At 42.4% G+C, this 25,614-nt stretch overlaps 1 protein-coding gene across 3 annotated transcripts in view; it reads right to left on the minus strand.

Moving 5' to 3' along the window:
* Nucleotides 1-25,614, minus strand: part of CEP290 (centrosomal protein 290) — a 125,512-nt gene that overhangs the window by 68,585 nt on the left and 31,313 nt on the right. For 2 of the 3 annotated variants that reach the window (XM_006114000.5, XM_075932784.2), the window contains 10 exons: nucleotides 25,052-25,164; nucleotides 16,602-16,686; nucleotides 14,768-14,910; nucleotides 13,511-13,675; nucleotides 12,251-12,400; nucleotides 10,377-10,492; nucleotides 6,768-6,870; nucleotides 5,021-5,251; nucleotides 3,171-3,344; nucleotides 132-243 (listed from right to left, as the gene is read on the minus strand). In XM_006114000.5, coding sequence (XP_006114062.3) covers nucleotides 132-243; nucleotides 3,171-3,344; nucleotides 5,021-5,251; nucleotides 6,768-6,870; nucleotides 10,377-10,492; nucleotides 12,251-12,400; nucleotides 13,511-13,675; nucleotides 14,768-14,910; nucleotides 16,602-16,686; nucleotides 25,052-25,164 — 1,392 coding nt within the window. Of the gene's footprint in view, nucleotides 1-131; nucleotides 244-3,170; nucleotides 3,345-5,020; nucleotides 5,252-6,767; nucleotides 6,871-10,376; nucleotides 10,493-12,250; nucleotides 12,401-13,510; nucleotides 13,676-14,767; nucleotides 14,911-16,601; nucleotides 16,687-24,013; nucleotides 24,842-25,051; nucleotides 25,165-25,614 lie in introns of all 3 variants that reach the window. The other variant, XM_089780184.1, reaches the window with a different exon arrangement.

A 25,614-nucleotide genomic window follows, 5' to 3' on the forward strand; every position in this document is an offset into this window, starting at 1 on the left:
AACTGAGTTACGACCAATTGCTTGGTCCGTAACCGGTTTGTATGTTGGAGAGAGGCTGTATTTATAAAAATTAGTTTTCCAAAGGAAATATTGTATGTTCTTTATTGATATGAAACAGTATTTATACTTGCCCAATTTAGTTGTTTGGTCCCAAGCTTGTTCCACAGTGTGAAGTTTTTCTTTTGTGATCTCAAGTTCCTTATTTAATGCATTTATCTGTTCCTTTAAGGATGCATTTTCACTCTGCATGTCAGAGAAGTAACAATGTAATAGAGCAACAAAACAGTAACATGGCTGATGATTAAAATATTATGGTTTGGCATAACCTACTAACTCATAATACAACTAAGTGGTATCCACTTCCTATACAATAATCAAAATGTTTGGCATTGTCCTGAATATATCATACACTTCAGTTACCATGAATTTTTATCAACAGTGTTGAATTCCCTCTCACAAATCAAATGATGGCTGACTAATTCTTAAAGCTACACAACAAACAAAAGATTTATGTTGCTTTAAATGTTCATGATTTTTTTTTTAAAGAGGAAAGGCTGTTGAAAAGTACTCTATTTTAATTGGTTTAGTTTCACACATTTTATTCATGCTTCTTAGTTTTTGACCTTTTAAAACTCATTCTGTAGTTACCAACTATACATCAAACAACCCAAAAACAATGTCTGGAATAACTGTCTATGTAGCACCTGTGTGCTAAATTGTCACCACTCTCACAAAAGCCTGTGGACAAGGTTATTATAAAGGAGTTTTATGTCATGAGGTTGTACCTCCAAAATCTGGCACTCTCTAGTCCAGAGAGTTGGATGGTCCTGGACCAGAGAGCCCAGGAACCTAAGGGCAGCAGGCCAGCTGGGTGGAGCATTATGGTCAGCAGCCCGGCTGGGGGCAGCACAGGACCGGGGCCAAAGCCCCACAGCAGCTTCCTTCAGCTGTGTGGTGAAATGGCTAGAGCCCTTCAGCTTCCCCCAGCTACATAGGACTGGGGCTGCATAGGGCCAGGACCAGAGCCTCAGGCCTGTGACTGGTCTCAGCTTTGTGGGACCGGAGCCTCAACCCCACGGCTGCTTCTGGCTATGCAGGACTGGAGCCTTGCAACAGGAGCTGGTGCCTGTGCTGGCCAAAGAGCCAGCAGTAGCTGGACTAGAAGCCCAGCCAAGTTCTGGAGGGAGCATGAGGCAGGGTTGCCTGCTGGGGTAGCTTGCCAGCAGTGGATGATGAGCTGAGAGGCTGGTGTCAGGAGACCTCCCCTGGTCCAGAAAATTCAAGGAGGTCCAACTTGTAGTCCCACTGTTGAGATTCAATGAAGTGGGAAAGCATGGGTTTTGAAGGCTGCAGACACTTCTCAGCACCACAAAGAGAGAAGAGAGCCCACCACTTCCGTTTAAAAAAAAGTCAGCAGTAATAGCTGCATTTCACTGGTCCCTATAGAATACTGTGACCATGTTTTCTAAATAAAAAAGCTGTTCATTTTTGCAATGACATTTTTACAAATTTATATTTCTGAATGGTTTCTTCACAAAAGTACATTTTAAAAATATATGTGCTGGTATCACTACTCTCAGTTTCTGAGTCAAACAAGTGTTGTTCTTGCTCCATGGAGCAGGATTGATTCCAATAACTCAGTTTCTGAACTTATCATGGCACACAAGGTAAGTGTCATTAACATTTTTTTATTTGGGAAAAAGCACAGCATTGATTGCCTGTACACATTCCTCTTTCTCATGTTCCCAAATACTACTGGTCACACTAACCTCTCTTACCATTGGATTGTTACTGGTAAACACAGAGGTAGTTCTATTTGTTTAAAAGCATACTGTCATACAAAACAATTAGTTACTAAAAACCCAAATATTTTGAGGGGTAAAATGAAAAAGCAGGACATTTCAGGTGTTTCTCAAAAAAAACGTGTTAGACACAGAGAGCTTCATGTGAAAAACAGGAACTATACCAGTTTAAATCGGGATATATGGCAGGGGTGGGCAAGAAAGCCTCTGTGAGCTGGATCCAGTCTACCAAGCGACCTGGAGATGGTGGGAGTACATGAAGTCTCCTCCTCCCTCCAGGGGCACACAGAACCTAGAATGAACTGCCAGCTCTTCAAATCAGCTGGCAGTTCACTCTAAATGCTGTGTGCCCCTTGCAAGGTGGGGACAGAGGGCAAAAGATTTTGTGCATTCCCCTGCTCCCAGGCCCTGACTGGCCTGAAGGTGAGGGGACCATATGAAGACCCTTCCTGCCACCAGGGCCATGCAGTGCCTAGAGGGAACCACCAGCTGTTCAGAACAGCTGGCAGTTCTCTATAGGCGCCAGGAGGCGAGGAACAAAGACTTCACCCCCAGGCCAATCAGGGTCTGTGGGCAGGGGAGCCCAGAAGTATCCTGGCCCTGCCCAAGGTCCCGCCCCTTCCAGGGTGGCCCCAGCCCACTTTAAAAATTTGTGAAGTGGCCCCCCTTCTAAAATTATTGCCCACCCCGATATATGGTCTCTTTATCCTCTTTGCTAACAACACTGACAATGGTTGACATTTTGCTCAATAACAATTACAGAAAGGAAAGCTTTACAATTTGAGGTTCTATTATCTCTTGCCTAGACTTTGCTCCAAGTTCCTTAAATAACTCAGTCACCGTCTCTCTCAGGTCTTTCTAAAACTGCTTATCACATCAGTATTTAGAATATGACAGCTCTTATCCTTCACGCCCTCTAATCCTCTATGAATCTCCTACTGTGAGGAGATCCAGCAATGGAACTTCCATAGAAATGAGGTAACAGGAGAAGATGTAGTGTTACAGCAGCTACAGTGACCCCCTTTTTTACAAATGGTCTACACTGGCATCTTACATCAACATAGTTATGTCCATCGGGGTGTGAAAAATTCTCACCTCTGAGTGAATAGATATGCTGACCTAAGCTCTAGTGTAGACAGTGTTAGTTAGGTTGAAGGAAGACGTCTACCGACCCAGCTACCACCTTCTAATGAGGTGAATTTACTACAGCAACAGAAAAATCCCTCCCAATACTGTAATGAGCATCAGCACTGCAGCGGTGCAGCCACAAACATAACCCAAGGGGGACAATCTGTACATTTATATTATTCTTCACAATAACAAAACGTGATTATTTGCATAAAGGTCTAGAGTATCAAGTAACATTACCTCCATGTGCTCCAAGTTTGTTGTTCTCTGGACAAGCAAGTTATCTTTTTGTAGTATATCCCTGTATTTAGCAGTTAATTCATTATACTGCTTATTAGCCAGTTCTAGCTCAGACAGAGGTACACTGTCATCTAAAACTTTTTGCAGAGCTGCGATCTTAAAGCTTGCCATTTCCTATGAAAATAATCATATTATATTAATTTACTGTATACCTGAAGCTTGTTAAATTGCTACCATTCTCCTAAAATACAATTAAAGCAATGCTTGTTTTTTTTCCAAATATACCCAATACGAATATCAAAACAGTTCTGTAAGGACAATTATTTCAGTACTACTTTTAGAACTTGGCCTGTTCCCATCCGTTTTTTAATTTTATTTAAGAGATAAATTTCAAAATAGTTCAGTAACTTAATTTATTGTAAGAGACCAGAAAAACTGTCTCACAGGGAACACAGCATTTTGAGACAAAAGAAATACGGGATTTTAACACTATCAGTTATGCCATTGCAAATCTAAGCAGTTTTCCTATGATGCTGAACACTGTGCCTACCAAAACAGAGGTTATGTTGTATTTGGCCTTTTGAAAATCCCAGCCTTGATTCTTAATTGTAAATAACACCTGTGTGTATAATAGGGATATAAGCAACTAGTCAACTACCTGATAAGCCTAGGCTTATCGGGTAGTCAAGTCACTACTTGATTAGTCACTTCCCCCTCAACTTGCTGACTCTGTATCGGAGGCAGCAGGGTGGGGGAGCAGGAGCCAGCAGTATGGGGAACCAGCTTAAAATCTGGTTCCCCACAGCAGCATCTCCGTGGGGGGGAGGCAAAGGTGCAGCAGGGGAAACAGTGCAAGCAGGGACTGAAGTATTCCCTGCTCGTGCTAGGTCCCAACTTCTGCACCTCTGCCGTTTAAATGTAGTAAGAGACCCAGAGGGTCTACATTTAAAAGGCAGTGGTGCAGCGGAGAACCCAGGAAGAGCAAGGACTCGAGCAGTCCCCACTCCTGCCCAGTCCCCACTACTGCACCTCTGCCTTGAGTCCCTGCCCACCCCAAGTTTCCTGCTACACCTCTGCCTTTTATATGTAGTAAGAGCCGTGTGGGGATAGCAAGTGCCCCCCACTTATCGACTAATTGAGTAGTCAGGGGAAAGTTCATCAACTACTCGATTAGCTGATTAATCAAAATTTAATATCCTTAGTGTATAATATACCAATACCTAGTTCTACATTTACTTTTCTCATATCCACCAGATTGTGTATTGATAGTTAAGTTGCATTTGTCACTTCCAGTTTATCATTTCTGGTACTTACAAGCATATCTTATAAAGATGTATAATTAAAATCCTTCTAATTTTAAAAGGTTTAATGGTGAGAATCACTTCTTACAGATTATGAAGTTTTAATTGTACTTAAAATAAAAATAGTGGGCTGAAACCAGAATCTCTGTGCCTGAACAGTGACACAGGCTGACACAGAATGGGAAATACAATGCTGGATATCATAAACCTTTAATACCAGTTTGAATACTGAGAAAAACTGTATTATATATTTTAGGTATAGAGATGAACATGCTGTTTACATGTTAAAACATCTAAACAACAAAATTCTTCTGACTGGTCAACCAGTATTATGGCAAGATGTAATCTGATATTGTGCTTCTGTTCTTCCAAAATCATAGCCATGTCTTTTTACCAGTCGAACTAGCAGTAGACTTCAAAATGCCAATTTTAAAACAAATAAATAAATGCAAGTCACAAATGTTTCCAACTCTGTGTTCACCTTTCAGAATGTCATATAGTGCAAAATAAATGAAATAAAGCATAAAATGTATATTATACGAGCTATACCTTGAAACGCTGCAAGTGTCCAATCTTTTCTCCAACTGCAGTCTCCACTGAAGTTACTTCAGTCTTTTGCTTCTCATTTTCTTTTCTAAGATGCCGTTCCATTTCAAGTAAAGTTGTATATTGCCTTGTCAGTGACCGTTCATTCACTCGCAAGACTGTCATTTTTCTACTGCTTTCTGCAAGTAATTTTTTGGTTTCATCAGTACCCATCTGAAGGGCATCCAGTAAATTCTGTAAAATCAATAAAATATTATTACTTTTGTATTTTTATAGCTTATGGAAATAAATGCCACTAAATAAATTAATCAGAGCTCAGGCTCTATGCAGACAAACTTTCCTTATTGAAATATTTTTTTCTATAGGCTGAACTTCTCTTGAATCCATGACTCTCTGGTCATCAAATTAAGTCAGGAACCCCGTGGGTGCACGAGAATTGGAAAAATCAATGGGAAAAATTGGCCTGGAAGGACCACGGATGTTGCCGGACCAGAAAGCTGGGCTAGTGGCTAGGCCAGGGGCCAATGGCTAGGGTTGGAACTCAGAGGCTGGAAACAGAGTCCTGATGCTGAGGTTGGAGCTCAGTGGCTGGGAGCAGGGCCTGGAGTGGAGAGGCCAGCAGCAGAGAGGCCAGCAGCAGAGAGGCTGTTATTGACCTCTGGTCTGGCAAACTCCCCGGTTTGAGACCAGTCAGGTCTCAAGCCTCCCAGAGCAAGAAGGCCCAACTTGTACATAATTCTATTAGCTTTCCACTAAATCTACTTCCAAATACAGTTTATCAGAGAATGACATCCCCTTCCCAATAAGTACTTGTACTGGACGTGTGCCATAAATTACTGAGTAAGTTGCTATACCTTGTCTGAAACGCCTTACCCTGATGTACCCATGACCTGCTGTGGAAAAATTATTTTAAAAAAAAAAACCATAAAAGCAACCCCCTTCAACAATCTCATCTCAGTTAACTCCTTCCCAGTCCTGGAAGCAAAAAGGCTATTAGCATAATGTCCACAGCTGATTGTGTAAAAAAGTGGTCCTATTATATATAGTCTGAGGGATGCTGCTAGCTTGTTGTTGCTAAGAGAGAGGGGAACCTCTGAAATTGCCTATTGCCTGGGATATAACCATCCCCTCCCTCAACTACCTGGAGACACAGTGTCCCAGATCTGATCCAGCCACTTCCTGTTCTTCCCACATCAGCCCAAGTAAATTCCTATCCCACCCCCAGCCCAGCCACAGAGGGAGCCCTTAAAGAAAGCAAACAATCCATTTTTTTTCAATGAGCCAAAGATCCACTGCATTCAGTTGGAGTGAGCACATTTTCCAACAAGAAAAAGAGGAGGTTATTTACCTGTAACTTTGAGATCTGGTCCCTATCTGTATACTAGGGATGTTAAAATTAGATTAATCAACTAATTGAATAGTTGATGGAATTTCCATCGACTATTCAATTAGTTGATAAAGGTGCTTCCGCTTAGAAATGTAGCAAGAGCCTTCCTGGCTGTTGCTACATTTCGAAGGCGGAAGTGCCATGTGGCTGACCCCAGCACTTCTGCTTTGAAATGTATAAGAGCCCCAGAGGGGTCTCTTGTACATTTCAAGGGTGGAACACCACTGCTGTGCCCGTGCCCTTGCCCCTCCCATGGAACTGGAGCTAACCGGCTTTTAAGCCAACTCACCCCAGCACCCCCTCGTCTTCCCCCCTCCTCACATTTTCAAGCACGGCTAGAGATTTTTTTTGAAAACTACTTACATTGTATTCCTTTATTTTTATAGCATCCTGTTCTTTTTGATCTTCCAGTTTCTTCTTTTCTTCTAACATTTTTTCAGATTCTGTTTGCCAACTTTCTTTTTCGCTATAAATATATATGTATATTCATTTAAATAAAAATAGTTCATTGTTTTCACTAAAAATATGAAATACTGTAAAGATTTTTCAAAACAGTTCATACATCATGTTACCATTATAGATTTATCAACTGAAATATGCTATTTAAACATTAACAAATTTTTCAGTTTTTTAAAATGTATTCAGAAAACTCAAAATGAAGTACACTATTAGAAGTTGGAACTGCAAATTTTTATATTCTGTGGTAAGGAAAGGATACTTGTCTAAGTTGAAGAACATGTTATGAAGACAAATATTCTATCAAACCTGAATACCTGAAGTACAAGATACTTCTTGCAAAAAGCCCAGATCTCCATCTTGTGAAAAAGAAGAGTTAAAAAGAAGAAGAGGATACCAGACTTTTGACAGACTGCTACCCTGTTATGTAATGGAATCCTGGTGCATTTTCCTTCTGAAGTCTATGGGTATGTCTACACTACAGTGTTATTTCGAAATATCTTATTTAGAAACAGTTAATTCGAAATAACGCGTCTATACACAAAATGCATTTCAAAATAGTGTTTTGCTATTTCGAAATAGCACGTCCACACTGAGTGGACTTTGAATCGCATTTAAGGTTGGCCGGAATCAGTTCCAGCAGTGCACCAGGTCAGGACTTATTGTGTGGGGCTGCTGCCTGAGGATATCTGAGGTCTGTGCTTAAAGGGACCCTCCCGGACAGCCAGTTCTCAGGTATCCCTGAGCTTGCTTGTCTACCTCGATGAGGGACAGCAAAGCATTTTGTCTCTGCATGGTCTGGTTGCCCTCACTCGGGACATCACAGCACTCTGCAACATGGAGCCAGAGCTGCCCCTGGGTTCTGCAGGCAGTAACAGTCTTCATGTGTGCTCCATTAGGGGCTTGTGCCTCATTCCTCCCTCACGTCCTTCCACTTACCCCTCCCTACCCCTCCTTCCTGATGTCAAATAAAATACACGTATTTTCAAAAATATAAACTGTTTATTTAACAAAACTGGGGGGGGTATGAAATTCTGGGGACACTGGGAAAAGAGGGTGGGAGAGGGGAGGGGGAAAACTGGGAGGAGGGAGCTGGAAGGGGGAAGCAAGGGGAAGGAGGGGGAGGGGAAGTTCAGGGGTGCCGCTAGGCCGACTCTCTCCCAGGACGGCGTCCCCGGGGGGATGGGGAGGAGGGTATGGAGGTTGAGAAGGGAGAGACAGTAGGGCGAGAAGGAGTGGGAGGAGGAGGAGGCGCTGAAGCGGCACGAGGATGCATGCTCTGCACCAGGGTGTTTAGGTCGTTGCATATGGCATGACCCTGGGAAAGCAGCTCCCGCCAGAAGTCCCTTTCGTCCTGCACCCACTGCTCCAGGGTGCAGTGCAGGGCTCACAGGGCCCCCAGGTGCTGCTCGTGGTAGCCCTGCTGTGTTCGAGTGGTCCTCCAGAGGAGTCCTCGGGTGTAGGAGGCGGTCCCAGGCGGGGTGGTGCGCCCGGCACGCGCAGCTGGTGCGGCTGTGGAGAAAGAAGAGAAGTGGTCAGTTTTCCCTGGGGACACAGTGGGTGAAGCCCAGACCACCTTTGTGAGGTGAGAATGACCGTGCCCTGCACCGTCAGAGCCACTGTGCTTGCATAGAGGCCATGGTCGGATTGTCCGGCTATCGCCGGGAGTGAGAGCTGCCCCGAGACCGCACCCAGGCCCCTGTGCTGTGTATAGTGCAGCCGAGGTGAGGGGAGAGATATTAGAGGGGCCTTGTGAAGGGAGGGTGTCCTGCTGTGTCCCGCCCCGGGATCAGGAGCATGTCAGGTCTCTTCACACATGCGTGTGGCTATAAGGCCATGGCCCGTGTGGCAGGCAGCTGGAGCCACCTGCCCAGGGGTGGCACTGCACGTGCTCACACATGCACAGGTTGCTGCGTGATGCATGGTAAGCAAGGGCCACGTGCACGGTCCCTGGTCACCCCTCCCCCCCCCGGGGGAAGGGGACAGTGACAGCACTTACATGGTGTGGCCTTCCTGGACGACCCTGCTGACTCCTCTCCTGGGACTGCTTGGGGGTGCTGCTGGCGTGGCGGCTTCTCCTCCACACCCTGGTCAGGGCCCTTTGGTCCCAGCTCGCTGCCCCCCGGGGTGGCACGGACCGCACCGCCCCCCAGGATGCGGTCCAGGGCGGCGAAGTAGCAGCAGGTCTCTGCCTCTGCTGCAGAGCTCCCGAGTGGCCCTGGCGTACGTCTGCCGCAGCTCTTTTATGTTGAGGCGCACCTGCTCCTGGGTGCACCTGTGACCTTTCTTGCCCATGGTGGCAGCTATGCAGCCGTAGACGGCCACGTTCCTCCATCTAGTGCGGATATCATGGACATTAGGGGCCTGCCCGCAAACCTCAATGAGGTTCGTGATCTCCGCCGTAGTCCAGGAGGGCGCCCACTGTCTACGGCCCCTGGCTGGCTCCTGGGTGCTGGGGGACTGGGAGAGGGACAGCTCACTGCCACTGGCTGCCTGGCTCATTGTGTGGCCACTGGTGAGGGGCAGTGACTGCTGGCAGGTCTGGCTCTGGCACATGTAGTGCTGCCAGAGTCTACCCTTTCAGGGCTCCGGGCCTGGGGAGAGGAGAAGGGTTTTCCTGGTTTGGCCCAGAGTGGCCACCAGGTGAAACAGGGAAGGGCTGGAGGCCCCCTATTTCGGATTAAGCATCTACACAGCGCTTATTCCGAATTAGCTAATTTGAGTTTGGCGTTATTTTGAAAAAGCGCTATTTCGAAATTGAAACCACAGTCTAGACTTCGGTTTACAGAATCTTTCGAAAAAGCGCCCCGTTTTTGAAAGAACCGCATCTAGACTGTGGTTTCAATTTCGAAATAGCACTTTTTCGAAAGAGTGCCATTACATGATTATGCAAATGAAGCATGGGATATTTAAATCCCAGCTTCATTTGCACTTTTGAAGTGCTTCATTTACGTCTCTCTGCCGATAGAGGGATGTAGTCTAGATGGAGCCGTAGAGTTGCCTGCCATCAAAAATTATTGCCCACCCCTGATCTAGAACAATGTTTCCTTTTCCTCCTTTGCAATAACACTGTGTCCCCTAAGCACAAGATTCCCTGTGAGCTCCAATTTTCCCTGTTCTTATGTGTGAAAGCGGAGGAGAGTGGAAGTGAGGCTTCTAAAAATGTCAGGTACAAATGAATTCTCAGATGCAATGGAAACTAGACAGTGTCACAGTTTGCTAATTTTCCGGGTACTAATAGGATCTCTGTTGCTATGAAAATTACAAAGGCAGGCAACAAAATGTAAGCCCAACAGACAATGATTTTCTAAAGAGGGCACAGCACCACCAGAGGGGGAATATACAGATGCCTTCTTTTCACACAAGCCTCCATGATGCTGATAGAAATAACAACTTGAAGACAGTGGGAAAAATTATTAATATTTTCTACTATTTCAAATAATTAAAAAACATTTTGAAAGTTTAAGGTTTTATCACCCAGACCATCGCAAAAGAAAGATCCCACAGTATTTGTACCTCTGATATTCCTTATACAGCAAGCCTTGTTGATGGCGAATTACTGCAAATTTTCTCTTATATTCTTCTAGTGCATCTTCTAATTTCTTAAGTAACTGTTCTTTATTTTCTAGCTCCTAGTGATCATTTTCAAAATAAAATTTTTATATAATTAAGAATGTATACATCAAATCTGAAAATATTCATCAAAACCATAGTCATCCAATGGTATTCTCTAGTAGAGACCTTTGCACCAGTGAGGTTAATTCACTGGAGAAACAGAGCCTTTGCCTTTATGCTAAAACATAACAAAAACAGTCTAAATAAAAGTATTTTAAATATTTATAAGTAATAAATAAATAATTTTACAATTCACAGTTCAAAAAGATTTGAGAATTACTTGACATTTGGGAGTTATCCACACAGACTACTGATGAAACTGCATACCTGGAAAGTATAAGCACTTTGCACACTGGAAAATGAATTCATACTCCATATGTACACAATATTATAAAAACAAAACTTTTCTGACATACACAAGCTGATAGGGGTGATAATAAACGTAACTAATAATATGGGTAGCTATGTGCTTGTTTTAAGTTCCCACCCACCATTTATTATCTCCCCCCCCCCCTTCATCTCAGCAATCAACAGGTTTAATTCAAACATTTATGTCCTTCTCAACATTCAGACCATTCCTGCCACAAAAATGAACAACTAAGTCACATGAGAAATAACAGCAGTAAATTGAAGACTACAGGGAACTTTGCACAGAAGTAGGGTGTAGAAGGAGAACATGAGAGAATTCATCGAAGACAGTTGCCTGGATTTGCAGACCAGTTTTTAGTTAAAAAAATCAGAAGTATTTTAAACAACACTTACATATTAACTTTTATGTATTTCTTGATAAATGCTCAATCAAGCAAAATAATGACTACAGGTTTTTTTTTTTTAAATGAAAAAGTTTCTAAGGACTATAAATAATTTTTCATGGCAGGACACAGAAATATATTTAGTAATCATATATTGATTCCAGCTAGATATACTACGTCAACTTTCTTTGGAAAAAATCTTCTAATATAATCTTGGAAAAACAACATTTATGGAATTCTAGTAATGAAAACATTGACTCATAGCAAGCAAAAGAAGTGGCCTTCTTTATAAATTCACAGAATAGGCCACATTCCCATCGGCCAAGTTAGAAAGATTATGTTCGCTCACTATTTATTTTATGCTTAAATAATGTCTCCTAACCTCCTATACTAAAATTCTCTACATAAACCAAGCATGGAAACTTAGATGAAAAGAACAACAGTATAGAAATTGTTTGTTGATTGTCCTCTGGCCTTACAATTGTTTGACACTGTGAAAAATGTAACTCTCTTCCATCCAAATTTTTCTGTCAAATATTTTGTATAAAGGTCTATTTGTGATGTTGGGAATATATAATACCTGTATAAAGTCTTTAACATAACTCACAAAGCACATGCAGCTTAGGATCCAAAAAATGAAAAAAAATTAAGTATCACAAGCTGTGCAGGAGGAGGAGCCAATGCATACTGCGTTTTCTTCCAGACATACTGAACTATTCCTGCTTTTAAGGATCTTTAAATTACATATAATGACTGTACTACATACATATCACATAATGCAATTCTAGGCAAGCAGTCTTCTTTGTTTTGTTGGGGAGGGGAGAAGAGGAGAACTTGGCTTTTCCTTGTACATTTCTTTGGTAGGGTTAGAAATAAAAGGGAGATTCAAACAACTACATTCTATTACAATATATGTTCAAGTTTTTAGCAGCCTCTCCAGTTTTCACATACAATATGGTAACTGATTTGGAAGGCGACAAATACGTTACAAACATCCCTAGCATCCACATTTAAATCAATTACCTGCAAAAGATGTATTAAATATTCATTCTGAGAATTAACTATATTGGCACTTGAGGGAGTCAACCCTTCTGGACGGTTTACTGTTCTGAATACTATACTGGCACCTTCTGATTGATGTAACAAAGAAATCTCATTTTTAAGCTGTGTAATCTAAAGAAAACAAACAAAGAGAATAGAGTAAGAAGAAACTCCTATTATTCAGCCAAAAATACAAATCTAAAATGTAGCAGTATCCAGTCTCACACTGTTTGAATTATAAATATCTCATAATAAAGTAAATGTTTCTACTTTAAAATTACAATTCCATAAAAAATGGAATCTCAATCATTTGAGTCAAATGGCTGAAAATATTCAAGCATCCAGAGCAAGCTCGCACACCTGGAGGTACATCTCAGTTATGTTAGTTGCTGACGCACTTAATTTGTAGGTTATTTTTCCTTTCTTTTTAACCTGCCAACCTTCATATGAAGACTAAGCTAAACTGCATGGCTCTGATAGCTATTCAGCACATTTATTCTAAATTTACCATTTCCTTCTTTTATAAACCTTCTAAGAGGTTTGGCTGACTACAGACTTTGACAACAATGCTCCAAAAAATACTGTTCTTTAACGCTACAGATAATAGGAACTCATACTGGACATATAGAATCTGCTTCTTATAAAGGACATCACTTTGAAGATAAATTTAATGTTAATCTCAAATCCTTTGGGCTATACAATATAAACATTTGAAAGTATTCACAGTGGAGCTAAAATTATTAGCTGCGATTTCAGTGGACAAAAGGGAAAACATTTTTACATCAATCTATATGTTGAGCCTCTGTTAGTTAGCCTATTAGAGTCTCTTATGTCTGTATCAAGTGTAATATGATTATTACTCATTTTAAGAAAAATGAAACAAAACTCTTTTTGCAACTCATTTTTAGCACAGCCGTCTCCAACACCTCACGTAGTAAACCCAACTCTATAATGGGGCACTGGTATTGGGAATTTTATTATAAGCATGGAATAACATTTGGATTTTAACTCAGAATAAGTACATAGATGTAATCCATAAATACAGTAGCAAGTATTTAGGATTGTATCTCTTGTCAATTATAGCTGCAGGATTTACATATTTTCAAAATGTGTAAGTAAAAATAAAATCTATCAGTTAAATTAAAAAGTGACAGCAATATTTAGGATTTTAAACAATTTTAATACAAAGTATTAAGTGTATTTGTTCTAAATTATCACTGGGAAACAAATTAGAGTATATACCTTTATATTAGCTTTTGCTAACTCATTAGAGAAATGTATTGCCTCTTTTCGAGATCCTTTCAGTTCCTGTCTCAATTCTTCATTTCGCCCTGATAGCTGGTCAACTTGAGCTTTCAAATGCAAATTGGCATCAAAGATTCCCTCTGCATTCTTTGATTCGATTGCCTATCATATTAATTAATTTAGTAAACAGAAAAAGAAAAAAACAAACAAAAAATACAAACACTTTTCCACATTTTCCAATAAATTGGAGCTTTTCAGTGTGCATAAATGGGACTCAAAATTACAGATCCTGTGACAGAAGGAGTACAGGGATTAACAGAGGGAGTACAGGGATTAATACAATTAAACCATCATAAGGGGAAGTGAAAGACAAAAGCAGGCAAAATATAACTCAATCCCATCCTCATGTCAGTTTGGAGAGCTGGCTGGCTGTGCTGAGGGGAAAACCTACAACCACGTATGGGGGAAAAGGAGACAACTGCCCCAGGTCCCAGCATATTCAAAAGGGCCCAGGGTTCCCAGTCGCTGCTGCAGCTCCCACAGCCCTGGGCCTTTTAAAGGCTCTGAGAACTGCCTCAAGAGATGGGGACAATGCCAAACAATGCTGAAGATTGGGGGAAGGAGCACTGCATTCCAATAGGCACACAGGGAAACTGTCCTTGCCCCTTCTGCCCGAGACCTCGCCCCTCCCACCTTCTGGGATTGTGGAGCCGCCCCCCTCACTTTACCCAGGAATCTGGCAAAGCTGTTGGTTCCCCTGCCTACAACCCAAAATGAGCACCACAAGGTAAACCCCAATAAAACTGGGGAACACTTGTATGTAATCTGCTTGTTACCCATGACTATGAACTCTGCACACATCTAGCTGTGTCAGTGATTAAGAAAACTAGATCTAACAGTATAAATATTTTCAGCATGAACATCATGTCTCAAGCTAATATTTCAGTGTTCTGATTCTCTACTATAACTCAACATAGATTAATTTTTAAAAGTCATATGTTTTAATACAGTGTTATAATCTGCTTTTATGTAAAACACCACATCCATTTTTAAAGTTCTCAGCAACTCTTTAAAGACTGACAATTCAATCAACATGAATTTTACTCTGATGTGTCAATTTCATTTGTGTTTTTAAGATTTTAGGGGGTATTTTCAATACACAACAGCTAACATTCAACAATGAAGAGTCAAAACAAAGAGAACTCTATAAATAACTTATAACAAGAAAATTAATTCAAATGAAAGAAGGCTTACATTTACTAATCGCTCCAGACTAGGGATCATTAAGGCTGTTTCTCCTCCTTTCACACTGGGATCCTTCTGCATTTCCTTGACAGCTTGTAATATCTCTTTCATTCCTTGCTCAAGTTGTTTATTTTCATCTGATAATTCTTTTACTACAATAAAATAATGTGTACTTCTAAAATACTTTAAAATACTCTGGAAGAATACAAGTTCATCTTGGTTTCTATTAGTCTGACATAATAAAAATGGCTCATCTTATTCAAGGAAATATACCTCTACCTACAGAGTTCAGATACTTAAGATTACTGTACATAGGGAGGAAATGTGTCATTCTGAATCCTCAGCTGCTTGTTTATTAATGATCTAATCCAGCAAAGCACATAAGCATATGCCTAACTTTAAATAAGTGAGTGATACCACTACCTCCACTGGGACTATTAATGGATTTAAAGTTAGGCATGCACGTAAGTGCTGAGCTAGATTGGATCTAAGGACCTTGTTATTTTAAATTTCATATATTAAAATAAATAAAATTCCGAGAGATAGCCATGTTAATCTGTTTAAGCAAAAACAATGAGGAGGCCTGTGGCACATTAAAAACTAACAAATTTATCTGGGCATAAGCTTTCCTGGGCTTACATAGTGCCACTGATGTAAACCTTAATCAGGAATATATACCACACTATAGAAACTTTTTAAAAAAGATATATGAAAGATTAAAGTATTTAGCGAAGTTCTCAAGAAACATGAGATCTTGGTAAATACATTTCATTTATATCATTTTGTAACTTATTGGTATCAACCTTCAAGCTATATTTCTATGTTTATATTTGCTATGTTTTTGGTATTAGGTCAGGGGTGGGCAATAATTTTTGGTGGGGGGGAGGGGTCACACCAAGATTTTGGAAAGTGGTCAAGGGCCACACTTTTCTATGGATGAGGTGCAGGGTCTAGGATGGAGGTTGGATGTAGAAGGGCACATGGGGTAAGGGACAGGGATGCAGGAGACAGTGTAAAGTCTGTGAGGGAGTTTGGGTGGAGGAGGGGGTTGTGACTTGGGTCAGGGAATTGGGATATAAGATTAGGGAGTGAGTATGGGTGTAGGAGAGGATTCTGACCTGGGGGAAGGAGTCTGGGAGGAAATTGTGGGGAAAAGGGGGTGCAGACGGCAGAGCATCTGAGTGGTGACCTGGGGCACGGAAATATGGTGCAGGGTCTGGGATTGGTGCAGGAGAGGTTCTGGGTGGGGGATAAAACCTGGAATAGAGGGGTGTAGAGGGTTTGGATGGTGGCCTGGGGGTGCGGGAGGGACAAGGGTGCCAGTGGAGGCTCTGGCTGGAGGCACTTATCTAAGCATCTCCCGGGCAGCAGCCCTGCAGCACCTCGGAGACAGGCTGGGCTCCCTGCCTGCTGCAGTCCCAGGTCACTTTTAAGTGTAAGCTGCTCCCTCCACGTCACACTCAACTCCAGCAGGGGAAAGAGGCTTCTGCTGTCCCCATCCTCCAAGCCAATTTCTCAGCTCCTGTTGGCTGGTTGTTTCCAGCCAACAGGAGGTGAGAGATTGGTAGGGGTCACTTTCTATTGGCTGGTTGTTAGGAACTGAGGATTGGGCTGAGGATTTTGTGTGTGTGTGTAGACACACACACACACACACACACACACACACACACACACACACACTGCTTTCATGCATTCTAAAAAACACCAAGTAAGATTTGCAAGTATAACAAAATAAAGCAGGCTCATATTAGCACACTAAAAATTATACATAAAGATCTGACAAAATCAGCAGCTATTTAGAAATTTAATCATGGCCTATACTAACAAAAGAATTACATCTTACATTTAGATTGAAATTTGGCTATCGCAGTTCTGTTCCGTTCCAAATCTTTCTCTCTCTCATTTAATTCTTTTGCAAGGTATTCATTCTACCAGGAAAAACAAACAATCTTAAAACTGGATTTTCAAGTCACAAGATTTAGAGTCTTTTAGTGCCAGAATACTTAAAATCCTACAATTGAATAATGACTATTAAATAAGATTAGATGCCTGAAGAAGTGTTATTAAATCATACATATGTGATAGTACAATTCTATTGTTAGAAAAGGACAGGAAAAGAGTGTCATCTGCAAACAACAAAAGCAGTAAAAGAAAAAAATTAAAGCTATAAATAATATTTATGCAATCATTTAAAGTAGCCTCTCTTCATAAATACCCTATGAAACCCTCTCACTACCTGCACTGCCTGGCTCCTGCATCTCTCAAGCTCGAGTTCTGCATTTCTATATAATGTACTCTTGGCCAAAAGATCCCTGGATATCTGCTCATTCTAGAAGAACAATTGATAATTAGCAAATTATTTGATCTCCATTTATGTACATTACCTTTCCAAAAACTTTTCTGTGATATGAGTAAAGAAATAAACTTTTACATTTTAGTAGTAAATTAATTATATTATTTGTTTTACAGGTTTCTTAACCATTACTTTAAAATGACCCGTTGGAGTAAAGCATAAAAGACAATAGCTTAAAAGGCTGATTTTACAGATAAGAGTCCCAATTATCAATTATGGACATAAAAAAGGGTAGTTTGATAAATCTAGAAAATGCCTCTCATAGTTGTGAATAATTTAAGTTAGAAATGGGAAAGAATTCTTTGATTAAATTGTTCATTCCTGCACTACCCTATTTTCTCCAGTGCTTCTTCCGGTCCAATTTTAAATGGCTCGCACAATAGAGACTCCACTATTTCTCTTCGAAGATTATTTCAGCAGATTAATATAGAGTTCCTCAAATTTTTTGTATTGTAGACTTCATGTCATAATAAAGTGAGCCACCTCCCCTTCTAATGGCAATTCAATAAAATATTTCAGAAGTACAGCAACTGTTTACATAAAAAATGTGAAGAAACTATTTAATGTATTTATTTTTCAATGTAACTTTGCATATGAAGAAAAAGAAAAAGAAGCTAGCACAATGCAACTAACCAACTCCTTTATGAATCACTGGAAAGTGCTCCATATAGCACCATTTAGGAACCAGTAATCTAACATATTTTACCACTTGAAATCTTTTCCTAACATTAAGTTTATAGTTTCTTTTGCCACCAAATAAAAAGATAGAAAAGCAACTAAAAGCCAGCTCAGAAATTTCTCATTAGCTAGAGGATGCCTGAAAGAGAAGAGACTTTCATCTCCTTAATAACTTGGTACTTTTCCTTGCCTATCCTCGGGTATGTCTACACTACAAAGTTAATTCGAACTAACAGACGTTAGTTCGAATTAACTTTGATAGGCGCTACACTAGCGCTCCACTAGTTCGAACTTAATTCGAACTAGCGGAGCGCTTAGTTCGAACTAGGTAAACCTTATTCCACGAGGACTAAGCCTAGTTCGAACTTACTAGTTCGACTTAAGGGCTGTGTAGACCTTTAATTTGAACTAGTGGGAGGCTAGCCCTCCCCAGCTTTCCCTGGTGGCCACTCTGGCCAACACCAGGGAAATTCGTCTGCCCCCCTCCCGGCCCCGGACCCCTTAAAGGGGCACGGGCTGGCTACGGTGCCCATGCCAGGTGCAAGCCTGCTAGCACCCAGCCAGCAGACCCTGCACGTGGCACGGCTCAAGCCAGCCACCCGCTGCCACCCAGCCCTCCACCTCTTCCCGGGACCAGGCTGGCGGCTCACGGGAGCCTGCCCAGGACCACAAGAGGCGGGCACCCGCCTGGTCTAGTGCAGACATCGTGGACCTTGTCCACGACCTCCGCACTAGGCACAGGAAAGTGGCCGTCTAGGGCAGGATAGCTGCCAGCCTGGCCACCCAGGAGCAGGTTTGCATGAAAATCAGGGTGGTCCAGTGAGACCCCCGACCCTGAGCCCTGAGGTTAGAATGGCCGTACTGGGTCAGACCAAAGGTCCATCTAGCCCAGTAGCCTGTCTGCCAACAGCGGCCAACCCTAGGTACCCTGGAGGGGATGGACCGAAGACAATGACCAAGCCATTTGTCTTGTGCCATCCATCTCCAGCCTTCCACAAACAGAGGCCAGGGACACCATTCCTACCCCCTGGCTAATACCACTCCAGGGACCCAACCTCCATCACTGTATCTCACTTCTCTGTAAACTCTGTTCTAGTTCTAGCCTTCACAGCCTCCTGCAGCAAGGAGTTCCACAGGTTGACTATTTGCTTTGTGAAGAACAACTTTCTGTTATTAGTTTGAAGCCTGCTACCCATTCCTTTCCTTTGGTGTCCTCTAGTCCTTCTATTATGGGAACTAATGAAGAACTTTTCTTTAAGCACCCTCTCCACCTCACTCCTGCTATTATATACCTCTATCATATCCCCCCTTCGTCTCCTCTTTTCTAAGCAGAAAAGTCCCAGTCTCTGTAGCCTCTCTTCATATAGGACCTGTTCCAAACCCCTGATCATTGTAGTTGCCCTCCCCTCTTGCACCCTCTCTCTTCCCCTCTCCCACCTCCTTTTCCCAGTCTCTCCCAGTTTTGTTCAATAAAGAGAGTTTCTATTTTTGAACACACGTGTTCTTTATTTTGTACATCAGGAAGGGGGCTAGGGAGGTGTAAGTGGAAGGAGGTGAGGGAGGAATGGGGTACGCGCCTCTGATGGGGAGGACTGGGGTGGCTCTGCGGGCTCCTCGGGGTAGAAACTCTCCTGCAGCCCCCCGATTGACCCCTCTCCCCAGATGGCAGCCTGCGGCAGGTGTAGCCGGGCTGATGGCCAAGTGCTGTGATGTGCCGAGTGTGGGCACTCAGAGCACTCCAAGCCAGGACTGCTTTGCAAGCGGGGCACCCCTGAGAACTGTCTGTCCGGGTTAAGGGTCGGGACCCTTTAAGCACAGCCCTCGGCTAGCCTGAGACAGCAGCTCCACGCTCTAAGTCCTACTCTGATGCCCTGCCGGCACTGCTTCTGGCCGTCTTTAACCCCAGTTCAGGTTCCACTCTGTGTGGACATGCTAGTTCGAATTAGGAAAATGCTAACTCGAACTAGTTTTTAAGTCTGGATGCGCAAATTCAAATTAGCTTAGTTCGAATTAACTAATTCGAACTAAGTTAGTTCGAATTAACGCTGTAGTGTAGACAAACCCCACTTTAGTAGCTGAAGCTGCTTCTCCTCTATGCCTTGCATTGGCTAAAGCTGTGGCATCCTCTGACAGAGGACACTGTTCTGATCTTTGGCCAAGCACACAGACTCATAGAAATATAGAAGGGACCTCAAGAGGTCATCAAATCCAGCACTTTGCACTTAGGCAAAACCAAATATGCATAAACTCTCTCTGATAGATATTTGTCCAACATATCCTTAAAAACCTCCCATGATGGGGATTCCACAACTTCATTCAGAAACCTATTCCAGTACGTAACTATCTTTATAGCTAGAGAATTTTTCCTATTATCTAACCTAAATCTACCTTGCTGTATATTAAGAGGATTATTTCTTATCCTACCTTCAGTTCACGTGGAAAACAAGTGAGTACAGTCCTCATTATCAATACACATTACAGGCAGTCCCCGGGTTACGTACAAGATAGGAACTGTAGGTTTGCTGAATCTGGACACCTGGGACACAGCAGCTGGGGCGCTGCCGGGTAGGTCCTCGCAGCGCCGCACCTCGGCGCTGCGGGGACCAACCAGCAGCACCCCAGCTGCTCGACCCCAGGTGTCCCCAAGTCAGCTGCTGCTGAAACTGATCAGCGGCTGATTCCAGGAAGCCCGTGGCAGAGCAACTCTGCCTCGGGCTTCCTGTAGTCAGCCGCTGGTCAGTTTCAGCAGCAGGTGACTTGGGGTTGCCTGGGGCAGAGCAGCTGGGGTGCTGCTGGGCTGGTCCAGTAGCGCCGAGGAGCGGCGCTGCGGGACCAACCGGCAGCGCCCCAGCTGCTCTACCACAGGCGTCCGCGAGAAAAGCCTGGTCTGCTGGTGGGGGGGGTGGCGCACTAGCTGCACCCCCCCCCTCCAGCAGACCAGGGAGACGCGGGCGGCGGGACCAAGACGCGCCGCGGTCCCGCCGCCCGGGTCCTCCGCAGCTTTGCTCCGTGTCTCCCTGGTCTGCTGGGGGCCCCCTCCCCAGAAGACCAAGGAGACGCGGAGCAGCTTTTCTCGCCCAGGACGACGCGGGCGGTGGGACCGCGGAGCGTATGGGCGGTTCCGCCACCCGCGTCCTCCGGGGTGAGAAAAGCCCTGTTCCTAAGTACGGATCCAACATATGTCGGATCCGCGTAACCCGGGGACTGACTGTACATATTTAGTTTTCTTTTTTTAAGAATAAGCATGCCCAGTTTTTTAACTTTTCCTCATAGATCAGGTTTTCTAAACTTTGTATCATTTTTGTTGCTATCCTCTGGGCTCTCTCCAATTTGTTCACATCTTTCCACCAAAGAAGGAAATTAGGTTAGTTTTTGTTCTTAACAAATTTATACTGGCAATTCCTTACAAGGCTATTATCCTCCATGTATTGTTGCTGTAATTGTGTTAATCCCAGGATAGCAGAGACAAGATGAGTGAGGAATATCTTTTAACGGACCCACTTTTGTTGGTAAGAGATACAAGCTTTTGATTTACACAAAGCTTGTCTTCAAATCTGGGAAAGATACTCAAAACATCAAACTTGTGCAGCACTCTTAAAAGACAAGCATGAGAGCTCAAATTCATAACTTTTCTTGACACTAACAATCATGGTTTTAATAAAGACACTGAATTTATGGCTTATTACAATATTCTGTAACCCACTAACACACCACAACTTTTAGTCCTGTGTAGGTATGTTACATTTCATTTAATCAACTAATTAACTAGTCCCGTCCCCAGGAGCTTACCCCGCTGCGGCTCTGCCTTTTAAATGGATTAAGAGCTTGTTGGCCTGTTGGCTCTTAATCCATTTAAAAGGCTGAAGTGCAGCAAGAGAGACCCAGAACAAGCCAGAACAGCTGATTCCGGGCTTGCGTCAGGTCCCCCCACACACTGTGCACCAGCTTTAAATGTAAAAAGGCTGTAGCGCAGCAGGGACCTGGTGCAAGCCAGGAATCAGTTGTCCAATCAGCTCTAAACACCTTTAAAAGACTGAAGCGCAGCGGGGGGAACCCAGCGTGGGCCAGGCTAGCTGATTCCTAGCTCGTGCAGGGTTCCTCCCGCTGCGGCAGGCTCTTAATACAATTAAAAAGCAGAGGCACAGCATCTGGGACTGAACGTGAGCCGGGAATCAGCTGATTCCCAGCTTGCGTCTGGTCCCCATTACCCCGTGTTCTCTGCACCCTGCAGAGATGGTGCGGGGGGAAACCGGCTTTTAAGACGGCTCCCCTCCAGCACGAGCTCCTGCTCGCACCCCCTTGCTGCCTCTCATAGAAGCTGATGGTGGGAGGAAGTAAGCAACTAGTCGAGGGACTGGTCGACTACATGATAAGCTTTTGCTTATCAGATAGTCAACTAGTCGCTTACATCTCTAGTCCTGTAACTACAGGGGAGTCAACTGGCCACTTCACCTTGAACAATTCCATAGTTTAGCATAAGTAAATAGTGCATATTCTATCTGTTCAATTTTGTATTTAGCTGGGACACTGTTAGTACCTTTCCCAAACCTAAAAAAAACCTCTGTGTAGCTCAAAAGGTTGTCTCTCATTAACAGGAGCTGGTCCAATAAAAGATGTTACCTCATACACCTTGCCTATCTATTATTCTCTAGGTGCTTATAAATTGATTGTTTTAATAATTTGTTCTAGTATCTTTCCAGGTATTTAAGTTAGGCTGACTGGTTTATAATTCCCCAGGTCCTCTTTCATTTCCATATTTAAAGATGAGCACTATGTTAGCCCTTCTCCAGGCCCCTGAGACCTCACCATACCTCCATGATTCTGAAAGGTAACTGCTAATGGTTCTAAGGGCACGTCAGCTAATTCCGCAAATACCCAAGCATTAAATTCATTAGACCCTAATAACTTGAATAAAACTAACTTATCTAGTCTTTAACCTGTTCTTTCCCTATTTCGACTTGTGTTCCTTTCACCATGTTGTTAACATTAATTGTGATGAGTATCTGGTCACTATTAACATATTTAAGTGAAGACTAAAGCAAAAATAAACATTAAATACCTCACGCTTCCTGATATAAGTTATTACCTCTCCTTCCCTGCTAAGTAGAGAACCTACACTTTATCTTTCTTTCACTCCTTACATATTTGAAGAACCTCTTCTTATGGCCTTTTATGCCCCTTGCTAGGTTTAACACATTCTGTGCTTTAGCCTTTCTGATTTTGTTCCTCTGTGCTTGTGCTACGCTTTTGTACTCCTCAACAATTCATTAATGTTTCCACTAATATCAGAGAGAGCAGATCCGTCTCAGCCTCCACCTCATCCAGATAAGCTCTGAAAATTACAAAACTTTATTACATGATGCAACAGGCACCAGCTTCCTATAGGCCCCAGAGGTGCTCAAACTCCTGCCACTCCTTAGACCTTTCTTCTTTCCCCAAAACCTCTACCCTCATTCTGCTTCTTCCCACTCTGCCTCAGGTCCCATCCCACCCCACCCATCCCTTCTCCCAAGCCCCCAACTCCAACCTACCTCTTCTCATCCCCGCTAGCTATCCCTACCCAGTTCTGCCCCTCCCCTATAGCATATCCCATCCCTGCTCCTCCCCTTTCCTTCCAACAGCTCCTGCACACTGTGAAACAGCTGATCATGATGGGCATGAGGAGCTGGGAGGGAGGAGAAGTTGATGGGTGGAGCTGCAGGCAGACGAGAGGTGCTGAGAGGGTAGGCGGAGAGCACCCACTAATTTTTTTCTGCGAGTGCTCCAATCCTATGCCTCGTGCTACAGTATCCTTTTGTTTTACTGAAACTAAAACGTAAGAATGGAGAGAACACTATAGTCATAAGGGAATCTGAAAGGTAAGACTAGAAGGTGAGAAGTTAAACAAGGGTTTGGTGTAGGTTTTTTGAGGGGAGGAGTGGAAATGGCTAGACCTAAAATCATTCTAATCTTGTTTTCCATTAAAAAAAACCTTTTTTATACTTTTGCTGCATACATATTGGCTATGAAGCAGTCGTGGTTCTGGAGACTTTATATTTAAAGAACTTTCTATGTTTTATTGCCAATACCACAAATGTGCAGGAATAGAACTGTCTTATGTACTTTAATCAATCAAGTTGAAACACATAAAATAAAAAAATGTACACTGTTTATTATCTGTTACTGAATATATTTTCTGAGTAATTGCAAAGGGTAAGCTTATAGATATCATGGAGAAGCCTCACCTGTGATCTAAGGAAAAATAATTCACTCCTCAACTGCTTTATGAGATTTTCAACTGGATCTACCTGACATAAATATTTTGATAGTCCATCTTCAAATCCACTTTCCAAAATTTCTGCCTGCAATGATTCTGGAAAGTCTCTCTGTTCTTTGCTGACATCTTGGAAATCAGTTAAGAAATCAGAATACTTTATCTGAGAATAGTCCTGTTCATGTTTTAGCTTTACTACTTGTGATTCATATGGTGCTACTGGCTTCTCATGGATAGACTGACAAAAAATAGCAGATTTTTGTCTGAGAGACAACCCTCCTTGGAAATCTTGAGAAAATGTTTGGTCTGAACCAGAGCATATTTCTGTTTGTTTCTGAAAAGATGCTTTTTTTACATAATTTTGGCTTCTCTGTTGTTTTATCGGCTGACTTTTGGAATCCTTTTTCATTATTTGGGCAGCAGAAAATGAACATGGATACGGATAGTCTGATTTTACGCCTTTCGATAGCTGCCTATTAGTTACATAATCTGTTGTCCCTAGCGTGTCTGTAGATTGTAATCCTGATGATCTATAAAGCTCTTTTATGGTAAAAGTTTCTGAACTATGGCCATCATCTTTTGGCTGCATCTGTGCCACATGTCTAGAATCTAATTGGACAAAAATATCTCCACTTGTTTCTGACTGATTTAGATTACGAAGTATACTAGAAATTCTTCTTGATAGATTTCCCAAATCCATGGTGTTTTCAGATATATCCTTTTCAGATTTTAACACACTAAATGATGCTCCTCTAACTGAAAGTATGTTTTTCCTTTCCATGTTATATGAACTGTTATCCTGTTTTCATAGAAAAGTAAACAATGTTTATTATTGTTACATCAGAATGTACAGACAATTCATTTAGGATTATTTCTTTAGACAGGTATATCAATAATTAATAGCCATACAGAATTCTCAGAACTATATACTTAGATATTAACATAGTTCCTATTTTGAGGCCCAACTCATTCAGAAAAAATAATACACATTCATATACCATGACCATACCTTTGCTTTAACTTCATCAAAATTAACTGTGCTCATGAAATCTGATTTTCCTTTTTTTGTCTTCAGATCTTCTGTAAAGCTATCAATCATCTGCAAGTCATCTGCATCCAATCCTAATTACCAATACATTTATGAATAACAAATTATTATGGATGAATTTATCAATCCCCTAACAACAAAATGAAATGTTCCAAACAGCGGACTAGATATCTGATCCCTGTTCTGTGATGCAAAGGAGTTGTAAAGTTGCTTTTAGTAGGCACCTGATGATTTCCACAGGGTAGATGAACTTCTGGCTGGTGCAAAATTGACATAGTAAGCTCTTTGCAATGTCTCTGTTAATGAGCATTTGCCTAAAGAGAGAGGGAGGATGCAGAAAGGCCATTTTGCACTCTGACTACACTTCAAATACCTTTATAGGCCAGCAAAATTAGAACACACATAAGGCTGGAGCATGAGTGAAACATAAAGCCACTCCATCCCTTTTCTCCCAATATACCAACTAGACCTCTGGTGCAGCTGAAGATCTGGGTCACTATCTATACTCAGCTTCTTAATATTTA

Source organism: Pelodiscus sinensis, chromosome 1 (genome assembly GCF_052426305.1).
Source record: "Pelodiscus sinensis isolate ZL-2025 chromosome 1, ASM5242630v1, whole genome shotgun sequence".
Classification (NCBI taxonomy): Eukaryota; Metazoa; Chordata; order Testudines; family Trionychidae; genus Pelodiscus; species Pelodiscus sinensis.